This window comes from Chelmon rostratus, chromosome 23, assembly GCF_017976325.1.
Source record: "Chelmon rostratus isolate fCheRos1 chromosome 23, fCheRos1.pri, whole genome shotgun sequence".
NCBI classification, from domain to species: domain Eukaryota; kingdom Metazoa; phylum Chordata; class Actinopteri; order Chaetodontiformes; family Chaetodontidae; genus Chelmon; species Chelmon rostratus.
Genome location: NC_055680.1, coordinates 5,813,782 through 5,835,513, shown reverse-complemented (window position 1 = coordinate 5,835,513; position 21,732 = coordinate 5,813,782). Strand labels below are relative to the sequence as shown.

Sequence of the window (21,732 nt, the reverse complement as noted above, 5' to 3'; positions counted from 1 at the left end):
ACCTTCACTTAAGTAGTTGCTCATTATGCTGACTCTGTATTAGCTTACAAAAGACAACAGCATGTTGAGACTATGAGACTAGTGCCATGTCAGACCTTCTCCAGCGTCCGGATGCTTTTGGAAGGGGGCTGTTCTATTTTGAAGAAGCCCAGCCCTTGCAGGATGGTAGTCTCTTCCTGTTTTAGAGCCTCCAATTGGCTGTGATGCTCTGCTATTTGCTTTAAGGCCAACTCAGTGCTCAGTGCACTGTCAAATGGACCTGGATATGTACACGCAAAAAAGTAGGGAGACAGACACACACATGAAAAAGCATAAAAATAGACAAAATGACACATTCATATGTCCACACACAAAAGCATGAAAACAAAGGGAAGACATATTACACAATGCCTACTGTGTCCTAATGGTCAGCGAGAATACACAAAGATTTTGATATATTGTGAAATCATCATCCAAACCATGGACGGCCAACTGACAGCTATTCCATACGGTGAGCTCAAAGAAAATACTAAACAAAGCATCTAAAAAACAGATGGGAAAAGACAGGAGGCAAAGCAGTGGGAAAGGCAGAGAGGAGGCAGAGAGGAGTGAGGGATGATGGGGCAGGAAATCAGTCACGATGTGTCTTCCAGTTAGTGACATCACTGAAACTGTGGAAGGGAGCAGCACTCTAGTCAGACATAATCAGGGGCAGGAACAGATTAGATACAGGCTACTGGTTCTGAAGAGGCTTCGCATAGATCAGTAATGGCTCAGTAGGGAAAAACCAGGAGAGAGCTCCAGTAAGGTGCACACATCACAGTGATGAAATGCTTGGTGATAATGTACTGTATATGAGCTTGTGAAAGAGAGAGTAAGAGAGAGAATGTGTGACCTGTGCTGTTGAACTCCTGCAAAAAACTCTGGATCCTCTTCTTGAACTCTTCAGATGAGAGGACGAGGCTGTTCTTAAACTTCTCCTTGTGCTTCTGCAGCATGATATTACTGTCAATCAACACCTGCTGGAACCAAACCCACTCCCCATTCAGCATCTCACGCATATTCTGCACCTGTGGGTGAACCAAGTGGCACAATTAGAATAATGATAAGGAATGCTGTGAGTGTTAGTTTATGTGTACATAAAGAGTATCCATGACTACAGGTATTTTACATGCACATTCTTTCACTGACCTGAGAGTAACTACAGGGGTGCAAACACCAGGTAAAGACACTGTTAGTCATATACTGTTTATACATTTATGCAAGTACACAGTCACGGTTTGTGTATATACAGTCCTGTATCGTTGTGTGTGTGTGTATGTGTGTGTGTATACATATATATATATATATATATATATATATATATATATATATATACACACACACATACACACACACACACACACATACACACAGTATATATCTTCATCAATGAGCGAGGTGCTTACAGTCTGTTCCACTGGGACCTCATATTTGTCCAGGATAGCAAACTGATCATGGATGACAGGAATCTGAGCCTCTATCTTGGCCAAGTCACCCTGGAGAGTCTCCATGAGTTGCAGGCTCTCAGCAAGCTCCGCCAGAGTCTGGGGGGGTTGTCTCAGCCTAATCACACCCATAAAAACAAAAACAACAATGAGTCACAACACCTTTAAAACAACACATATCTCAAATGTTTACGGGATCAAAAGCTCCTCCCTTTCCTTCGCTGTCTCTACCATCTTTCCTCAATGACTGAAGAGATTGGGGTAGTTTAAATCAATAATTTATATATTTTTTTTCTCACAGAAACAGATTTTTTACATCCTGATCTTTTACAAAAATACATGTATATAACAAATACTTCCTGCCCACCTTGCCCAAAACAATACAGCTAGCCCATGAAGTCACATCCATTGTTGTGTGCTCTTCTAACTCCAAATAAAATTCATCAGCTGGCATAAACTGCCTTACACAAATTGTCTTTGAGGAAGAAATTACAAGGTGAACAGAACAAATAAGAGATAATAAAAGAATTTCCTGGAAAAAGAAACTAACTTTCACAAGGTTTAACCTTTGACCTTAACTTTTTGTTTCGAGTCTAACAAAGGTTCCCTTTGTTAGATCTCTCTCCCTCTTTGCCTGTCATCTCTACTGTATATAATAAACACATACAAATGGATAAAGTCCTTCCACTTGACTCCCCACCTGTTGGCATTGTCTTGCAGCGAGGCATGAAGATCTCTTAGGCGCGTGCTGGCCATGCGGCTGAGCAGCTGAGTGAACTTGGTTTGCCATTCACTGCAGTGCTGCACCAAGGAGGACTTGAGTGGTGAACAGTCCAGCGTGACAAAGCGGATGTTCAGTACCGTTTCTTCCTGTTCAACACTGTTTGCCTTTTCAGTGTACCTGGGGGTGAACCAAAGAATGGACATGACACAGAAAAGCAGAAGATTAATTCGTCTGCATGCATCATTTTGTTAAAGAATGTCTTACGAAAGTGAAACAAAATTCACTTGGGGAATGTAATGACATAAAAATAAACACAAGCAGAATATAGGCCTGTGTGAATGGGCATTTTCAAGAGAAACAGCCACTGGCAACTGCAGCTGTCACAAAGAAACAATTTGCTTTTAAGGTGACCATTAAAAGTTGATACTTTCCTTCTTCATAGCAAACAGTGACTGAAGTCAGCTTTAATTGATTCCACTTACTAGGTACTCCAATGCTTTTGCAGCAAAAAGTATCAAAAGGTTCATAGAAACTTTTTAGACAAGTCAAGTGAAGAATGATATTTAGATTTTAGTATGTATTGCACAGTGCCTGTGTATGTCTGCATCGAAAGAAGTGACTGGTGGGTTTAGTCTCTGATAGCGTTGTATAAAGGAGTCCTTGTTGATCTCCCAGATATCCCTGTATTTGTCCCAGGTCTTCAGATAGGCCTGCAGGTGGCTGGCATTGGCTGTCATCCCTGTGGCAACTGCAGCTTGAATCTTCCTTATCTCCTCGTCTTGCTCTGAAGGATCAAAGAGGACCAGGGCAAAATAAAAACAGGATGGATGTGCACACTAAGACTCTTTTCCTGGAATAATGGAAAATGATTTCCTAAGGAAGAACTTGCTATGTAATATAAAAGAACATGTTTTCAAATAAAATAAGAAATACTTCTAACCTATATTGATGTGTATGGGATTCCTCTGCGACCGGTTACAGGAGAGAAGTTCAGGGAGTCGTTTAAATTCTGAGATGGTGTTGATGAGCTGAGGCATAATGTTCACAATCTGAGCAAGCTTTCCAGGTGTCGGGGAGAATTCCACCTGTCAAAACAGAGACACACACACATGCACACACACACAGACACACATACACCAAATACAGACACACAAACACACAATAGACTCAGTTTAACTCAGATGGGGGAGCAGTACAATGAGGGGTTGGATGATGTGTGTGTGTCTCAGTAAGAATAAGTAAGGTGCAGGTGCACTGTCACATGACCTAATTGGATTAAAGGGGGTTGCTGGTACCTTTGGTGTGGTTTGAGGACTTGTCTGGCGCAGTGCTATCAGGACTTTGAAAAGGGGATTAGGCGATGTTTTGCTGTCTCCATTGATGGCCCTGGATAGCTTCTTCAAGGAGTGCTTGATGTTGCTTCTTAGAGCTTCCTCTACCATCTGGTCCACCTTCTCTGTGTAAGTCACCCAGTGTTCTTGAACCTTAAACACCATGGTAACAATTTACACACATGACTCTGCAGTGTTGGCCGGTACCCATTATTAAATAAAAGGCTTAGTAAAATCTAATAAGATGCTGTCATATTTTTGCAAACAGTAGATGAGAAAGTTCCATTCCAAACACTCAATTCAAGTTGAACAACTTGTGTGGGTCAATACTTTTATCCATCAATTTTTGTGCTGCTTTAAAGTCCATCCCCAGAAAAAGAACTAATGATCACTTTACAGTTTCAAATGAAAAATCTTCTCTATTCTCTAAGCCTCAGCCTCAACCTTAATTACTTTATACTTTACACTATATCACATAAAGTAAATCTAGAATATCAATCTTATAAATGTGGAGAGATTACAACTTTCTAAAAGTACATGCATATTTCTGATGGAATGCTACTAATACTGAATGAATGACAGAAAAACACAGCACGGACCTCAAGTCCATCATTAGAGAAGGTGTTGTGAATGCGGGTCATGATATCAACAATATCCTGGTGTGCCGAGTGCAGTATTTGGAGATGGCTCCGTTGGTGAGCCTTCTGGTCCTCCTCAAAATCCAGGTTCCTAAAAATTACAACACAAAAAACACCTAAGATGCAACCAACAAAGGAAAGGAAGTGCATTACTTGGAACACAGGTACAATTACCAGCCATGACAGTTTGCATAGAAGAAAGCCACAAGTCTCCATGCTACATAATTACAAAATACAGACCTAATCAAAATCTTAAGACCAGCTGAAAAATAGCTAGAATTTACCTTTTGCACATTTGGATCTTAATGAGGTTTTAAGTAGAGCTACAATATGCAAAAGCAAGAAGGGGGAGTGTGACAAAAAGCACTTAAAAAAAAATAATTTATTGAAAATAACAAGTAAACTCAAATAGGCTGTTTATCAGCTGATCAAAAGTTTAAGACCATTGCTAAAAAAAATGACAAAAAACTCTCCAAACCAGAACAAAAACATTTCTCGGTAGGACTCAGTAATGAGTAGCTCCACCGTTCTTGTGAATCACTTCAACAATTCGTTAGGTAAATTCTAGCCATTTTTCAACTGGTCTTAAGAATTTGATCAGGTCTGTACATCAATGAAAAATGAAAAAGAAGCAGGTGGTGAAGTGGCATCATCTTTAATTTAACCGGAAAAAAATGCTTAACCCACACTGTACTCAATGAAACTGCATCTTAAAAACATACTGTACACTTCTTAACCATGTGTTAAGAAGTGACTTAAAATGGAATAAATAATATAAGCATACCGTACATTATCTATTTTGTGTATTTAGTGCATAATGCATCCCATGCAATGAGGAAGAAGTCATTACCTGTACACAGTCTTTCCATCCAGTCTAACCAGCAATGTTTCACTGATTTGCCGACAGAGGTTAGAGATGGATAGATTGGATGCTTTGTATCCATCAACTATCAACTGGACCTGGAGAGTAATGAAGAGGAGAGAAAAGGAAAGGAGCTCCTTAGTAACTACAATCCAGTTTGGTTTTCTTACTGAACCAAGAATAAGTTCCAGATCTGTTGAGGGAACATACAGCCTGATGAACTAAGATTTGTCACAACTGTGCCTGTGTTTTAAGGTAAACCAAAAATTATCTTTTCACATCTTTCCAGCCAACCAAGGGATTTGATCCACACAACTCTCCATTCACCTGCTTTTCTAACCTACAGCCCACCACTGCCATCTGAATTTTACAAGACACGGCGAGGACAAAAAGAACAAAAAACAAAAAAAAGTAAGAACTAAACTGTAGACATGCCCACAACAGCATGAGGTAAACAATGTTTTCTGACCTTCTCAACGTGTAGGAGACAGTCTCGGATGAAGATGTAAGAAGCTCCTTTGGACAACCACTGGAACTTGCTCAGCCCCGGCTGAATCTTCTTATCCATTACACGAATTCGCTCCCGAAACAGACCCAACTCATCAGGAGACAGCATCCCAATGATCCTGATACACACACAGATGTGAAGAGAATTAAGTAAACACTAGAGTGTCCCTGCTACTGATTGAATATTGCTAGAGCTACTTGCGAATACTAATAATAATGCTTGATGGGGAAAATCTTTGATAGTCTACTACTTCATGATAAAACAACCATCAGTATTTGTGGTAGGCTTAGATGCTAATGTGATGCATTGTGCAGCAAAACAACACAATGAACAAATGACAATAGCAGTCAAGGAAAAATAAGGACTCCCTCAACCCTCTGCCACAAAATGACATCAGACAACTGTGTAGGTGATTTAAGTTACCCACTACCACTAAGATCCTGTGCTGGCCACCATATACACAGCCATATCATGCTCCTAATGTTAGAAATCATTGTTTAGTGTTGCATGCATGTTTGTTCTCCTCTTCTGTGTGTGTGTGTGTGTGTCAGACCTATTATAGTCCCTGATCAGCAGCAGTGTTCTCTCCCTCAGGCCTCTGAGGTCCTCCCTGTCCTGGTAAATGTCACACACACACTGGGGGATCTCAAACTTTAGTCGATCCCAGTAGTGGATCTCAGAGAACAGGTTCAACAGGTTGCTGGAAGAGCATAAAAAACACAAAGTAAAAAATGAGCACATGTATTTTTCAAACTTGTTGGTGTCAAATTGTTTTGTTTCCACATGACTATAGTGTGCAAGAGTGTATTTCTATATCCAACTGATGGAGAGAGTTTGTCTTTAACTCTTGTGTGGGTATTGATGCAGAAATAGCCCACAATGATCGGGTGTGGGTTTTTGTGTGACACACAGATGTACACAGAAGACAGTACACAGTGTAAGACACTGCTTGCATGTAAACTTTCATGTGAATGCCTTGTGTTTCTTGGGTATAAGTTGTGTTTGTGTAACCCACTTGTCAAAGTTGATTTCCAGCTTGCCACTCTTGTCCTTGCAGCGGACAATGAGTGGCTGCTCCAGGTTTTTGAGGTACTGCCCATCAAGGTTCTGGCTCCACTCACTGTAGTTCTTCCTTATCATCTCATCCAAAACATGGACCATCTGGTTATGGAGGAAAACTACCTGCCTGCGGTTGGATGACTCGGGCATGAAGTGGGCCTTCTGAAGCACCTGAAGGGGATGGAAAGGGGACAAAGGAGGAAGAAGTGAAGGACCATGAATAAAATTCAACCAAAGCAGAACCAGTGTGGACAGAGTTCTTACAACAGTTCACACACTGCTTATGTGCGTGATGGTATGAAGTAGCTGGTATGTACCAAGATAACGGGAAAATGATTACTGTGTAGTCTAATGACCCTACCTCCATGGGTCTCTCTAAGCGATGTCTGAGGGCCCTCACCCAGTGGGCCTGGCCTGCTATTCGGGGCATATGGTCAGGTAAAGACCTCGTCCTTAAGTTCAGCTCTTTGTTGACTATTCTGAGCTCCTCATTAAAGATGTTGTACACTTCCTCCGCCTTTTCTTCTATGGCGATCTTAATGGCCTGTGATGGAGAAGATTGGATGGAAAAGAATGAGCAGATAAATTGTGTGGTATGGGAAGGAGAGAAGAGAGATGAAAGACTAAAGTTGAGTGACAAAGAAAATAAAGAATGAGAGTTTAAGAATGAGCCTTGTACTGAAAGCAACTAGTTCTCAGAACCGAGACAAATCTGGGGGCTCTCAGGCATCAAAATACAACATAAGAAGTGATATCTAAGTCTAATATGTTCTTAATTTCATTACATTGGCTCACTGTGTATGCTAGATCCGACTTCAAGATTCTTCTTGTAACTCATAAAATATTACACAGACTCGTGCCATTCTACTTATCACCTCATGTCACTCATATACATTCATCATATACACATAAATTGAGGACTTGAATGTATGCCCTGTATGTATGTGTGTGAATAGACGTGAATTACTGAATTTGTACTGTGACATTGTGGGGACTGGGGAAATAAAAAAAATTTTAGGTCAAATACTTGGGTTAAGGTCTCCAAGAAATGAATGTAAGTCTATGTAATGTCCCTAAAAGTGATGGAAACACAACTCTGTGTGCATGTGTGTGTGTGTGTTTGTGATAGACACACCTCTCGAGTAGACAAAGGCCTAAAAATGTCCAGAAGTCGAATTCCTTCCTCCACCGTGTTTACTGTCTTAAACATTGAACAGATCAGGTTCTGCATCCTCATTTCAAGATCCTTCATCAATGCACGAAACCTGTGTACACACACAAGAACATCACATACACACACAGTCACACATGAAAACACGCACACCATGATCAGTCCCAAACCACTGTTTACTGATAACACTTTTGGGGGCATTACATGACATTAAAAAGACTTGCAGTACATTGACTTACTGGAGCCTTAGCCTTAATCATATCTAGCCTTAACCGAATCAAAAATATGATTTTTCCAAATTGGGGACACACCTTTTGTCCCCAGTTGGACAAGCCGGCCAGATTTAACTAGTTTTTAGTTTGAAATGTGTCCCTGAAAGAAAAACACACACAGACACACACACACAGTTTTTCCTCCCCTGTTTGGTACACATTTTTTCAGGTTGATATGTGCATCAAAACACAATTATCAATCATCCACAGAATTGTAATCCATTGACCTGGAATTCCACAGAAATGTGAATAATCATGTTTGATGACTGAGTTCCCCAAAGCAACTTGAAGAATGTCTGATTTTTTTAACTGTGCAGTTGATTGAACACCTATAGCCATCACACAGCAGCAGGAATGAAACACGTTTTATCAGTCTCTGATACGAAAGGGGCTATGCCTATGAGGGGCTATGCATAATTTTACACATGGATGGCACAGCAGCAATATCTTCAATCACACAGTAAAATCATTTGGAGTAATGTCCTTAGGGCCGTGAGCTCAGTGAAATCTTTTAAGACATTTTTATTAAAAGCAAAAGTCCAAACTTTGAGTCAATGTCAAGAGGATTATTACAGTGAGTTTTCCATTTGGTCACTTCCAATCGTGTTTATAAATATTTGCATTAGTGGTTCATGTGGAAGCACATCCCTATAATCAGTAACCTAAATGCCACAAAAAAAAATTCAGTTCAAGTTTACAAATCTGAGGGTGTGTTTTTCTTTGGAGCAAACCTCAGCATAAACCCGTTCAGTTAAAAGTAGTTATTTCTAAATAAATTCTGGACCCAAGTCAACCTGTTAGTATAAAACGTGACCTGACCCATGATGAAATATAATGCAGGCTCAAAGCTGTTGCTGGACATTAAGACAAAAGCTTGGGGTACGGGATACTGGTGGGGTGAATAATGGCAAAACGAACAACATTATCTAAATAAGTAAAAATGCACTGATAAATGCAGATTGCGGAGGCAGAAGCACACTGTATGATGTGTTTCCTCGTGTAATTAAATATGCAGTGGAGGAGATGAACTGGAGAGTTCAAATTTACTAATTTTCTTTTTATTCAGTGTTCGTGCTACTATAACCACCAGACATTCCAGCAGAAAATAATATTTAGAGAAGCGGAGACAGAGCTAATGTCAAAGAGTAGTTTAAAATCCTGCACAGCAGGTATTGAGATAGCGAGAATGCACAGATAACATCAGACCAGCTGATACATTCTCAGTTATTGGTGGATGCTGTTGATCGTGTCATGGCAATCAATATTTTAATTCAAATTTTGGGGTTTAGTCTTAGTTTAAATGCTCAAATGAGGAATAGACCCACCTGCTGTATTCGCTGTGCCATACATTGTTCTTGACATCAAGGATGCCCTCTCCAATAGAGCGCAGGTTCTTTAGACCACAATGGAAACTTCCTTCTATCTCCAGGAGGGAGTGGGTGCTCTCTGATGCCTGGCAACCGCTGAAACATGGCAGGGCCCCCTGCTGACCATCTTCCCAACGGGCAAATTGGTACTGGCAATCACATATCTTAAGAAGGCGAGAGAAAATAATGTCTCAGATAAGAAACAATATATAATCTATCACACAAGATTTAAGATTTAAATCTTAAAAAATCTAAGATTTATATGAACTGTCAGGACACAGGAGGTCATTTCCCATTGATTTATACAGGACCACAAAGCAGAGATAGAGGACATACACAAAACATGTGAATATAAAGAGGACACAAAATGGAAAAGAAAGCCACCAAACTAACCCTTCATTTCTTCATTTGACTCAGATCTGTTTAAATCACAATGAGAATAACACAAATCACATACAATCTGACATTTTCTATTGTAGTCCTAATGTGAAACATGCGGCAATACGAACTCCCTCTGATTTATCACCATAATTTATTGGTATCATTACAAAAATTGGATACAGGCAGTATGACAGAGTACTTCATCGCAAGTGCAGGCCATTGTGGGCCAGTGGTGCAATGGATAACATGACTATAAATGAGAATATTCTAGGTTCAACTCCTGGCTGGCTTGTATGTTGTATTCTGTTGTTTATGTTGATAATATCCATTACAGCTGTGCAACTATCTTATGTAACATGACATATATTGCTGCGCTATATATTTTTTACTGTGATATATTTTATATATATATTTAATTTTATTTGTATACTTTTTATTATGTATTTGTTCTTTTTTTTTACCCCTCTCTTTTGTTCTTGCTGTCTGTAACAACCCAGCATGGGCTCAATGAAGTTTTATCTTATCTCTGACATGGATTTCAACAGCATGGTGTTACAGAGCTGTAGTGTGCATGTATTGTACATGTGTTAATGTCTCCGTATATGGCAAAACCACCGCACCTCAAGCAGGTCTCTGAACCTCTGAATGGCAGCATCAATCACCACAAAACAAGCTGTTTGGTCCACATCCCAGTATTTTTTAGAGTACCTTGTGTAAAAACAGAGAATAACAAAAGAAAAGAAAAGCAATGAATATTGGATTATTCGAAATCAAACACATGCCACGAGGTACCCAGATGTACCCAGTGTGTGTTGAGGCCCTATACAGGTGAGAGTTCTCTTACTTGCAGTGAATCCATGAGGTGTGCACGTAAATGTCCTTCCAGGACAGGCAGCACTTGATACAGTCGTTGAGGTTTTGCTTGCTGGATAACACATAGCCCTCAAAGATCCTGTCCAGAGAGATGCTTTGGAAGCACAGGCGGCTGATCTCGTTACTCATCTGCAACACAGCAGAAAACACTCTGCGGTAATGCGCCTTCCTAGCTCCATGCTTATTTTTTGCTCTTTCTTTGTAACACAACCACACAAGGCTGAATTTATCCTCAACAGATGTGGGAGAGGCGGGAATATTAGATTGCTTGGTATACTGTTGTAAACAAAGGACATATAGAACAGCTATAGCTACAGAGGGAACTGACTGCAGAATGGTCAGTACAGCGGCTGTCACCCAGTAGTGTTACTTTTTCTTTCTTAGCTGGAAGAGCCTAGTCAATAGGCCATGCCCTGCAGCCTTCAGCTATTGGAAAATTATATTAAACCACACTGACTGTTTGGAAGAAACCCCAGCAACTCTGAAGGGAACACAACTGCAGGGAGTGCTTGTGTTGCCAATCATGGAACTCAATCATTGAACTAAACAGTCACACGCTTTGTGTAATATCAAAGGCATACAAGAGTGTGAGAGCAAAGATGAAAAAGATGAAGAAAACATAAAGGAACAGGAAAAACATAAGTAATTCAACAGGGCAGCAAATGATGGTGGGTCACAACATTTAAGGTTAAACACTTTCCCCTTGGTCTGCAGAGCTCTCAGTTGACATGAAAAGAGCTGTGGTAATGAAAACAGTGATGGGCCTTTCATTCAGTGCATTCACTTTCATGTTACCGTAACAGTGATGTTTGAGCAACCAGGATGAGTGGGAGTGGGCTTCAGTAATGATGATCCCTTATCAGAACAAGACAAAAACCTAATCAAACTGGAGAGCTGTTCTACCACTAAAAGAACCAAAGGTTATCTGCAAATGTTGTTCCACTGACTTATCTGTGGAATACATGATTGCTTGTATTAAGGGATTTGAAATAGCACATCTATTAATTGTTTACAAAACAGCAGTTATTTCTACAAGTAGTATGTAAAGTTACTTCCCCTTACTCCGATGCAGTAAAATGCAAGTACCTTGCAAAAGAGACCAGTGATCCTCTGGCAGGAGTTGTAGTGGGCGGAGTTGACCCAGATGATGCGAATGAGACTGACAATGTTTTGCAGCTTAGGAGCAACTTGGCTAGGCTTGAGGTTTGCAAGCTCTGCACAGGGCTCCTTCAGTATAGACAGGTACTTCAGGTTTGATTGGGCCTGTAGAGAGAAATCCTGGGCAACACATACACAAAAGAAAGGTGATGAAAAGATTATTGTTATAGCATTATTATTATTATTATTAATATGCTTCAGCCAAGTTAACAAAATATTTCATGTCAACATTTTCCAACTTTCTAACTTGTGCTAATAGGTAATAGAGATGGAATAATTTTGCAAGAATGAGCAGCATCACCAACACTCCAGTTCATGAGCAAGCCCAAGATTCCACTGGGCGCAGCTGCGTTGGGCTCTTGGTGCGACACAGTCTTCTTCCATCCTCCACATGGCTTCAAACTCCATTGGGAGTGTTTCAGAGGCCAAGTGTTTTGCATGTCTGATTTTGTTGATTTCCTCAGATTTACTGATTTGGTTATTTTCCATTGATGTTAGTGCTTCTATTATGGAAAAGTAGGTTATTTTGTTCAATGGTTCCTCTTTTTGTCTGTTTTAATTGTGTTTATTGTTGATATATGTTCGGGAGTCTTACAGGAGTCTTACATTGCCATCGGAATACAACATATTGCAACCATAAGCAGAATTCGTCTTTCATGTCAAATGCGACATTAATTGTATTACAACTTTGTTCAGACATTATTTTAGACTTCCTGAACCTGTATTTCCTTGGACAGTTGGCAGAAGGACTCTTCATAGAGCGATTTGGAGAGCTGCAGGATGCTCTGGATGTGCCTGACCACTGGCTTCTGTAGCTGCTGGCTCATGTCCAACAGTTTGGCAGAGCAACTCTTCCAGAAGTCTATCTCCTGCAGCGGGCCACAGTTGTCAGTCATGTTCATTATGTCTTGGTTATTCAGCAGGTCCTTGATCTGATCTGTCCAGTGGATCATGATCGCTAAAAACAGGAAGAACAAGTGAGTGGAAGAAAATAGAAACAGAGGAAGGGAGAGATAGAGACGAGAGAAAGACAGAAAGTCAGAAAAAGAAAAACAGGGATGGAGGGAGCAAATGGGTGCAAAGGTTGGACTGATATGAAAACCACGAAGTATGACTTAGGAAATGTTGGAATAAAAGCACGGATTTGATAGGAGAAATTAGTTTTAGGGATACATTTAAAAATAAATACAATGGGTGGAGAAAGAGTGTAATAAAAAAACAATGGACAGGTTGGACTGATGCAGGTGAGAGTTTAGGAGCCCTGTGCCTAAATCAATTAAAAAAAGACTCTCTGTGAGACTGAAAGCGAAGCTACAGTTTGGACGATGTTTTGAACAGAAAGGTCTGTGAGCATGAGACAAAGACTCGACAGAGACAGAAATGGAGACATGCAAAGCTCATCTGGCTTACTCTCCATTCTCTGTACCAGCTTCTTGTCCTTGCTGGCCTCCTCAGGGCTGCACTGCAGGCTTTCCATTGGGATGTATAGAACTGTGTTGCCCATCTTCATATACACATCATCTGTTCAAAAATTAAAGTATATAAAATGTTACACTTTAGCACACGTCCAGGTGGCTCAGTGAAAATGTCAGCAACTTGTAATGGCCACCCTGTGCACATTGTACCAAAAAGTCAAATACCGACAGTCAAATAAAAAGTTTGCTACATTGCTCTTTACTGACATATTGCATAAGAGACCCTTAAAGATAACAAAATGCATCAAAACTAAAAATAACACCTTTACAGGTGTCCAAACATTTTGTATAACACTACCTTGTGTAGTGATGTTTAACAGCAAACTCTCTCTCTCTCTTTTTCTCTGAAGTACCCACCTGTCAAGCTGGCAAGGTAGCAGTGCATGCTGTTGGTATACTTGTCCTTTACGTTCCTCTCCATGTAGGTGCTGAGGGCAATTGGGGGAGCATGCAAACAGGTCATGTCATGAAGCAGCCTCTTGGCAGCGTGTCCCCGCACTGTGCCAAACTGTATGGCCGCATCAAACGTCTCTGCTGTGATTATGGCTCCTGGCATGCGGATAAAATAGCACAGCTGCGCAACGACCTGAAGAAATTTTCAGGTGTGGTGGTGAAGAGAGAGCTCCAAAAAAGGTGGAAAAAAGGCATTCAAAGCCCTCTCTCTAACATTACCATAAAAGTACTTGTATATGAATTTGATCAAGATTAGGATTTAAGTATTCAAATAGAGAGGAAAGTGTGCTGTACCGGTAAGGGCATGGAGTACTCCACCCGCAGCCTGTTTTCAGTGTCTACGTAGACCAACATGGTCGTGACAGAGGTGTCTACAATAAACTGATCCAAAGCCCTCACATTCTCCTCAGTCCACAACTCTTCAGTTACTCCAGGAAGAGCCACACAACGGATAAACAACTTCCATGACATGAGAGGAGGGGTCCACGGAGAAAAGGGGGAGGGAAAGAGAGATAGGTAGTTATTTAGTGATATCATGGAATGGCAATTGAAAAAAAAGTAAAAAATTACATATTACAATCAATCAGCTTTACCAGACGAATGGTCTTTGAATAATCCTCTTCCATGTCTGTCAGAGCGTCCACCTCACAGGCGTCTTTCTCTGTGGTTACTGAAGCAAGTCAGCGCACACAGACACACACCATACACTTCAATGCTGAGACATACTGAGATACCAGTTCATAATTTTAACCTTTAACGTTAACTATCCTGCTGCTTGCTTTAACGAATGCTTAAACTGCTTATAATCTAAGCGAGAAAGGACGTATTTCTAGATTTTTAGTTCAATACTTACATCGTTTATCTTTTTCTTTTTATGTTTGTATTCTTCCGAGCGCGTCTGACTTGTTTAGAAACTTTAAACTGTACAAAGTGTCGGTTAGCCAACATTTGCACGCGTGAATGAAAGCTCCCTGCTGTTGACTAATCTTTGGTGTGCATGGCCCCATCAGAAGAACTTTACACATGTAGCGTTAGCCAGCTAGCAACTTTTAGCTGCCAACCGATGTAGCTCTCATGCAACAACCGCAGCCGTTAAGTCTCAACGAGCTAAACTACAACACGACGTATTTGTTTTAACTTTTTACAGCCCCCCTTCAACTACGCTCAGGCAAAATTAATTACGAAAAGTCATTCTTTGCAAATGCTTCTTTCAAGTGTTCCATAAACTCACCATACCTTCAGTCAGACCTGCGGCTGAGTGTGCATGTCTCCATGGAAACGTTAGGTTACCTGGGCAACCTCGGAGAGGGCGAGAGCGCGACACAGGCTCGCTCGCGAGGGCGACAAGCACGAGAATGTGGGTTGTGATGTAGTAGCAGTGACACAAGGTGCATTTACGGACGTTTCCACAATGTTGGAATTACTCTAGATTTTCTGGGGGTTGTTGGAGGACGCATCTTAGTTCGCGTTTAGTTTACTTTCGATGATGCGACACCGACAGCTGTCCTACATGATAATACACTCGTGGTCTATCAGCAGAACTTGTTCCTTACCTGCAACGCAGACTACAGCTGACAGCGTGGGTTGTCTCCGTTGACACCATCATAGAAATGACACCACTATAAGGGTTCATGCATTGTAAGTAATAGCTTTTTAATGTTAATAAATCGATTAGAAATTGGCAACATATTACAAGTGAGCCATTTCATAGCCTAGCAATGTTTTGGATTTCCAGTTTAAGAATCAATTTTTTTGCGCTTAACTTGTCCTATTATAGTCTTGTTCTTTGAATCATCTTGGGAGACCAGCCTGACACTTCTGCTTTTACAAAGGGGATCAGATAACCTGCACCAATATATATATATTTTTTAATTGATTGTATTTCTATTAGAGTCATGAGAGGATGTGTAATTCAATGTGTAGCTATTATATCCTATAATCAACCTTATTTCATTGATATATATATATATATATATTGTTTTGGCTGTTGTATCAGCTTTCATCTTTTTCCATAGCCATCCATAAAGTTTGTAGTAAATTTATGTAAAATTTAATTTGGCAGTCATTTGCATCTCACACATCACAGGAACCATCAGCCTTGTCACCACAGTCAGTTTGGCCTTGGACAGAACCTCCACAGTCAAACCTGTTGAGGGGGAAAAAAAACAAAGATATATATAAAGCTTTGGAAGAGCTGTAGGACAAAGAAGACACTACTGAGCAGCCAGTCAGCATCAAAGGATCCAACACAGAAAGCTTACATTCACTTTTAGAATAAGAGCTGTGTAGTGTCTCATCTTCCAGCCTAACTCACCTCATGTTCTTGTGCAGTCTCCCAGAGACACAGAATAAAAACTAAATATCAAGGTTTCGAGGGGCCGTAGAACAAAGAAAGTTGACAGTAACTTTTTGAATGAGGGGTGTATTGTGTGTCATATCTTCCAGCTCACTCACCTCTTGTGCTTATGTGTCCTAAATTAAAATGTTTTCAAATTTTCTTTCACATGTTGTAATGTACATGTAGTCTTTGTCATTTGAAGCAGACGATGTTGTAAGTTATAAGTACAGTACGTGAGGACATATAGTTACATTCCACCACTACAAGTATGTTTAAAATACAAGAAGTTTCTTCCCACAGGCCATCACTCTGGTGAACAGTTAAGTCAGTGTTATATTGGGTATATTTATTTACAGTTTGAAATGTAGTAGTTAACATGTACATATTACCATGCAGTCAGTCAATTTAACTCCTGCATGCTGTACATAATGTATTTAGACATATTTACAAGCATATTCTGTACATAATCCTCCACTGCATGGATACATATTCATTTCTTAGCACTATTTTTATTCTTTCCAACTTTTGAATGCTTGACTTGCATTTAGACTTTTATTTATATTGTTGGTCATTGGTGATTATATACATATATATACTTCAGAGTCCTGACCATTCTTAAACATCGACCAGTCTTACGTTTATTTGTTCAGTGTCTGTTGTTGTTCTTCGCTGTATCTATACCTGTGCCTACTACATTGAGAGCAATGGATGCTTCACACGCATCTTCAACCCAGCACCATACAGGATCTATACAATCAGCACAGTTTCAAGGTGGACGCCCAAGATTAGTGTCACCAATTCAGTATTTGACCAAATATGAAATATGGTTGGTCACAATCTCCCCTTTTGTTCCTGAGTTATGGTGTTGAGTAATGGCCAGAAAAGGGTCTCTGCAGCACATTATGATGTCACAGTGAAGTTGAACTTTGACCCTTTGGATATAAAATGTCATCATTTCTTCACTCATTCTTTATTTTATCCCACAAGACATTTGTGTGAAATTTTGTCATAATTAGTGTATGAATTGTTGGGTTACGGCCATATGTGTTTTGTGAGGTCGCAGAGACCTTGACCTTTGATCATGAAACTCTAATCAGTCCAAGTGAATGCTTTTGCCAAATGTGAAGAAATTCCCTCAAATTCCCTCTGCTGAGATATCACGGTCATGAGAATGGGATGGACAGACAGACAGCCCAGGAACATAACGCCTCCGGCCACAGCTATCACCAGCATGGAGGCATATAGAGACCAGCTGGCAGGATTACAACATTTAGTGAAACATCACTACAGAGATTTTCTCAGCTTCAACATCAGAGTTCACAACACACTCGTATAACTGAAGTAGTAAGAAGTAAGGACTCACAATCTTTTTTCAAAGATTATGATTATTTCAAAGAACAACCATTGTCAACTAAAATGTGACTAATCCAGTAATATGAAGGAAAAAGAACACAAGGTTAGTTGACCAAAAGTTCATGACATTATTTACTATATTTTGTCAGAATTTGGGCTCTCACCTGTGTGGGTTCTTACATGAGCTTTTAATGCATATGTCCAAATGAATCATTTCTCACAGATGTGACAAGAATATGGTGGATTCTCATGTGAATATTTGATACTGACTCATGTGTTAGTATTACAGTGAACCTCAGGATTGCATACATCCATGACTGTGGAGTGAACACAAAGGTATCGGTCTCCTGCTGCTCTCCCTACTGACTGCTGCAGAGTTCCTCCTGTTGCTCTTTGACCAGTGGATGCTCTGGGTCTTCCTGGTCGACACCGTCTTCTCTTTACTGAGGCTGGATGTTAACTTCTGACAGCGCAATTTAGTGCATCCCCAAAAATGAGTGCACATTGCTAATCTAATAATTAGATTAGGAATGTCACTGTTGATACAGAGATGCATTTAAAAATATTCAGATCTTTTCATGCAATACACAGTCCACTGCAAAATCATATGTAAAATTCAGTGAGCATAATCAAAGAAAGACAAGATGTTTACTAAACAATGCATGAAGAAGTTCACTGCATAAACATGTAATAGACCTAATATTAATCAGGAAGTTCACACTATAGATTCATTAAACTAAAAATCTTGAATTACATCTGTTCAATGTGAAAGTCATCATCGCTCTGCAGAACTATGCTCTGACACCTTCCTCAGTCTTCCAATCAAAACCAAAACCAAACAACAGCTGTCCTGGGTCGCCATCCGGTGGCTGAATGACTAAAGTGCTGCAGGGACACAAGGGGAAAAAAGAGTCAAACATAAAATATCACTGTACATGGCAACTGACAAATGTGACATTCATCTCACAACACCCAACAACTATTTCATTTAGTTACATATTACACTGAAGTTAGATATTGTATATTTAGCTATAGCCAAGTACTCTAAATACTAAGGACATGGAAAACTTACCAATTTGCGTTATCAGGAACTCCAGACTTACCTTCCACTAAAATATAAAAATTATAGCCTCCTCAAGATGAATTGGAGAAAGCAAAAACAAAAAGCTTTTCAAGTTGTGGTAAAGTTTTGCAGCTGTTTATTTAATTGAAGTGACTTGAAATACTGTTAAATGTTCAAATAAGGAAACAACACAGTATCATTCTATGGCCGCAGTGTTTCTGCTCTGCTTCTGATAAACTATGAGTTTATCCTACCTTTTATATGCAATCCAAAAATGTGCTGTGCTGAGTCTCGCTGTTCAAAAACAGTGCATTAGTGGAAAATCTTTCCACAGCCATGACGCAGCCCTTTAAAAGCCCTCTCCCAAAAAAAACATGAAGCCCCCATCCACCATCCATAACGCGTGGGTGCAAGCGTCGACACGGGGAGCACAGTACACGCAGATAGATCACGGTGGATGTGCTCACCCATAGGAAAGGCATGATGGACTCATCACTGATCCTGCATCTCTGCACAGTCATATCGCCTTTCTAAATGATGATCTTAATGATCAGCAGCTCGTTTCCTCCTCTGAAGTATGCATCTAATAAACAGCCTGAGAGAAAGTAGCCTGTAGGCGTCCACAATAAAACAGCAGCTGCAGTGCTCTAACTTGGTACTTCTCACTGTAGGCTTCCACAGTGACCCCAAAATATTATTAGTAAAAAGCATTTCTCATTGAGGAACAGCCCACCGCAGTCAGAGCCAACAGGCATGCAAACTGCGCATTTACTTTGTTGGAAAACAGACTGTTTTATCTCACCGTGATTGACTCCCTCCTCCCAAAACTCACTGTACAACTTGTCCAAATTCCATTATTAACTATTCAATGGATCTGTCTCTGCATGTTACTGTGTGTAAATCTCCCTCTGATCCATTCATTCTAAATCTCTCCAATCCTTCCAGATTCATTCGGCTCCTAGGGTTGCCTGATGTCAGGGGGACCACTGGCAAGCTGCAGATTAACATCAGCATTCAGGAGTTAGACAGTTAGACAACTATTTCCATCAGATGATTACCCTGTCTATTGAAGTTACAGACGCATGGCATTTTTCAGAAGCGTATTAGCCACAAAACATACAGTATTCTTTTACAGTGCACAATTTCTTATTCACTTATGATAAAATTGCTAATATAGCTGCTGTCAGCTGAAGCTTTTATCCATTAAAAAAACCCAAAAACCTATGAGTGCCTCCCTCCACCCACCCAACCTGAGACCACCAGTGCATGTACGGACGGGGAGACACACACACACACACACACACACACACACACACACACACACACACACACACACACACACACACACACACACACACACACACACAGAGACCTGGGCCTGATAAAGAGGCTCTTAAACCCTGAGGAAGTCTGTGTTCGGTCTTTCAGGGGGACAATCCTTACGTCTGAATACAACCTTGAACTCGGGCCCCCCTCTCTCTGGTTCCCCTCTCTCATTACTGGACCATTCTTCCTCCCGGCTCACTTTCTCCAGGGTCCCTCTCTTGTTTTTCTCTCCCTCCCTTTCAGGAGTTTGGGCTGAGTTCTTTCCAGTGGGGAAGTCCGGGCCTTCTCTCACACAACGCTGACCGACTCCAAACGTCTTGTCTGCGAAGCTTCATTAGAATTCATTTGTTTGAATAGGTTCATTTCTCCTTCAGTCGCTCCCTCCCTCTGTCCTCTTTTTGAGCTTGGGGGAAATGTGTATTAGCATAAAAATATCCTTTACCTCACCTTGATTAACTGTATTGTTTGTATGTGTGTGTGTGTGTGTGTGTGTGTGTGTGTGTGTGTGTGTGTGTGTGTTTCTTACTGTGTGCCAGTATTTGTGTATCTGGTTGTGTCAAATCGAGGTTGTATGTAATTTTCATCAAATGAAAATATTCCTCTGTGGTTCAGATGACTAAAATTAACGCAAACAGAATTGTACCTGTTGACATCAAGTGTTGGCAGTGAATTGCCTGCCCAGTAAGCAAACTGTTTGCCTGTCAATAATGCCTGCCATATGAGAAAATTATGGTTTGAGAGTGGAATAGAAGTGCTGACTGAATAGATGTGCAGCCTGGACTGACGTCCAGATCCATTAACATATTAGATGGCATGTATACATGTGTGGAATACTCCAACAGAGTGACGCATGCAATACAGTCATCTCTAGCAGTTATGCCATATAACCACTAAACACACAGAAACACTCACACAGAAACACACACATACAGCAGAGCCTTGTGAAGAAAGCAGATACAAAATGTCCAGAGACTGAGAGGCAGGCAGGCCAAAATTAAAGCCATCAGTCGGTGAGCTCAGAACTAATGACAGGCTGCCATGCCAAGGAGGGGCGGAGAAGAGAGGGATGAAGGGATAAATAAGCAGGACAGAGTGTATGAGGGGCTGATGTTGCTGTTTAGACCAGATGAGACCAAAGATACACCGCATCACTTAGCAAAATGAGAAAAGACGGGGGGATGTATGAGAGCCACAATTAGAAAAAATTACAAAAAAAAGAGAAACAGAGTTGTCTAGTTTCCAAGTGGTCAGTGGAACAGAGACGCTCAGCTGGAGGCAGCAGCACTAATACTTCTATAAAGGAAACACACGCACACACACAGACACACATACAGTACATCTAGCTGTAATAAGCCTCTGGCTTGAGCACAATGAGCTCAGGGTCTTTTAGGAAAGTGGAGCAGGCCTTGGAAGGTTTACTTTGCTTATTACACTGCGATTAGTCCACAGATGCTGGCTTTGTTCAGCCACCGAGGATCAAGGTATGCTCCACCTGATGAACAGCTACTCACAAATACATGCACACGGGCACACGCACACACACACACACACGAATATACACATGCGTCTGCATACATGCTTTTATGCACAGCCCATAATGAGGACAGAATCAGACAGTTGAAGATAAACATGCACTGCCCTGAATGACCCCTGCTCACTCACCCACACGCACACACACACATTCCACTGACTCATACATTACACACACACACACACACACACACACACACACACACACACACACACACACAGACACACTTGTAGCCGGTCTTTTCTAGCCCCTTGACCCGGGCCGACAGCACCCTGTGTTCTCGCCCCACAGTAAAGAGAGGTCCAGTGATAATGAAGCCAGAATGGAGTGTTCGGACAGAATAACAGCTGGAATGCTGCCAGAGCCCCATCATGGCGAGAGAG

The 21,732-nt window shown here is 40.8% G+C and overlaps 1 protein-coding gene across 1 annotated transcript in view; it reads right to left on the bottom strand.

Annotated features, from left to right (window-relative positions):
* The window catches only part of dnah2 (dynein, axonemal, heavy chain 2), a 212,666-nt gene that overhangs the window by 48,800 nt on the left and 142,134 nt on the right, over window positions 1-21,732 (bottom strand). The window contains exons 20-44 of the mRNA XM_041965689.1: window positions 17,267-17,328; window positions 15,816-15,884; window positions 14,332-14,408; window positions 14,033-14,197; window positions 13,643-13,871; window positions 13,221-13,331; window positions 12,530-12,768; window positions 11,739-11,930; window positions 10,624-10,781; window positions 10,400-10,487; window positions 9,357-9,562; window positions 7,724-7,853; window positions 6,950-7,132; window positions 6,545-6,759; window positions 6,083-6,229; window positions 5,491-5,647; window positions 5,010-5,119; window positions 4,121-4,250; window positions 3,486-3,674; window positions 3,131-3,275; window positions 2,782-2,974; window positions 2,167-2,367; window positions 1,428-1,584; window positions 875-1,049; window positions 96-259 (exon numbers count right to left, since the gene is read on the bottom strand). Coding sequence (XP_041821623.1) covers window positions 96-259; window positions 875-1,049; window positions 1,428-1,584; window positions 2,167-2,367; window positions 2,782-2,974; window positions 3,131-3,275; window positions 3,486-3,674; window positions 4,121-4,250; window positions 5,010-5,119; window positions 5,491-5,647; window positions 6,083-6,229; window positions 6,545-6,759; window positions 6,950-7,132; window positions 7,724-7,853; window positions 9,357-9,562; window positions 10,400-10,487; window positions 10,624-10,781; window positions 11,739-11,930; window positions 12,530-12,768; window positions 13,221-13,331; window positions 13,643-13,871; window positions 14,033-14,197; window positions 14,332-14,408; window positions 15,816-15,884; window positions 17,267-17,328 — 3,892 coding nt within the window. The remainder of the gene's footprint in view (window positions 1-95; window positions 260-874; window positions 1,050-1,427; window positions 1,585-2,166; window positions 2,368-2,781; window positions 2,975-3,130; window positions 3,276-3,485; window positions 3,675-4,120; window positions 4,251-5,009; window positions 5,120-5,490; window positions 5,648-6,082; window positions 6,230-6,544; window positions 6,760-6,949; window positions 7,133-7,723; window positions 7,854-9,356; window positions 9,563-10,399; window positions 10,488-10,623; window positions 10,782-11,738; window positions 11,931-12,529; window positions 12,769-13,220; window positions 13,332-13,642; window positions 13,872-14,032; window positions 14,198-14,331; window positions 14,409-15,815; window positions 15,885-17,266; window positions 17,329-21,732) is intronic.